The sequence below is a fragment of the Bison bison genome, unplaced genomic scaffold, assembly GCF_000754665.1.
Source record: "Bison bison bison isolate TAMUID 2011002044 unplaced genomic scaffold, Bison_UMD1.0 scf7180017864144, whole genome shotgun sequence".
Taxonomy (NCBI): Eukaryota; Metazoa; Chordata; class Mammalia; order Artiodactyla; family Bovidae; genus Bison; species Bison bison.
In genome coordinates, this window is record NW_011494716.1 from 2,157,663 (window position 1) to 2,158,807 (window position 1,145).

Sequence of the window (1,145 nt, forward strand, 5' to 3'; positions counted from 1 at the left end):
CCCCCCCCCCCAGCCCCGCCCCATGGCCCCTGACCTGAGCTCCGCCTGCTGGCAGAGGCCGTCGAAGCGCTGGCACAGCTTGTGCACCTCGGCCTCCTGGCGCTCCAGGTCCGGGCAGTGCTCCTGGAAGCGGCTGGCCAGCGAGCCCGAGCACTGCTTGGCGGCCTGCAGGTTCCGCTGCACCTCGCCGAGGAGGGCCTTCCGGGCCTGCAGCTCGGAGGCCATGGCCTGCGGGGTGGAGAGGCAGGTGGCGGGCGCCGTGGCCAAGGGCTCCAGGGCCCAGAGTGCTTGGGGCCGCCCGCTTAGAAGGGGTGGTAGGCCCGGCCCGGTCAGTGACCAGGGCTTTGCCTCTGAGTTGGTCCTCAAACCTGAGGTCACTTCTACAATTTCCGTCCCGTGACAATGAACACCACCCGGGAAAAACAGCTTCTAAAACCCTGTGGCGCACAGCGCGGGCCGGTGACGCCGCGCACGGACAGGAAGGGCCCCCGGCGGAGGCGCTGCCCTCCGAGCATGCTTCCTGGACTCCCAGTGAGGCTGTCGCTACAAGGCAAGGGGTCTGTGAGGTGGTTCATGAATGAGGGGCCTCCCACGGGCTCACAGACTGGCGCTTAGAGTGGCCCAGTGGCACCATGAAGATGGCAGGTGCCGGGCGAGGGGCAGAGCTGCCTCTGCTCGGCTGACCTGCCCGGCGGGCGTCTGAGCACAGGTGGCCAGGTCTGCTCCTTCAGAGAAACAGGGAGAGGGGGTGGCTACGCTGATACCTGATTTGAAGATACCAGCACCTGATTTCCGCAGGCCGCACAAACCCCTTGTGTGGCTGGGATTCCAAACCTGGAGAGACCTGCTGTCCTGGGCCTTGGGTCCCTCGATTGTCCAGAGGTGGAGGGCAAACGGGGGCCCTTAGAGCCCACGCCCAGCTCAGCAAGGGGCTCCCGGGGCCCGGAGTCTGCACACTCACCGCCAGCTCCTGCCTCCTGCTGTCCAGGGCCTGGCCACTCTCGGGCACCGTGTCCTCCTGGGCCAGCTGGGTCTCATACATGGCCAGCATCTCCTGGCCCTGCTGCAGGCTCTTCTCCAGGCGGTTGGCGATGTCGAGCCTGAGGACACGAGTCAGGAGTTAGCTGAGGGGTGGAGGGTGGCCC

At 67.0% G+C, this 1,145-nt stretch overlaps 1 protein-coding gene across 1 annotated transcript in view; it reads right to left on the reverse strand.

Moving 5' to 3' along the window:
- The window catches only part of PPL (periplakin), a 25,123-nt gene that overhangs the window by 8,229 nt on the left and 15,749 nt on the right, over positions 1 to 1,145 (reverse strand). Inside the window, exons 15-16 of the mRNA XM_010840499.1 lie at positions 962 to 1,100; positions 35 to 228 (exon numbers count right to left, since the gene is read on the reverse strand). Of these exons, the coding sequence (XP_010838801.1) occupies positions 35 to 228; positions 962 to 1,100 (333 nt within the window). The remainder of the gene's footprint in view (positions 1 to 34; positions 229 to 961; positions 1,101 to 1,145) is intronic.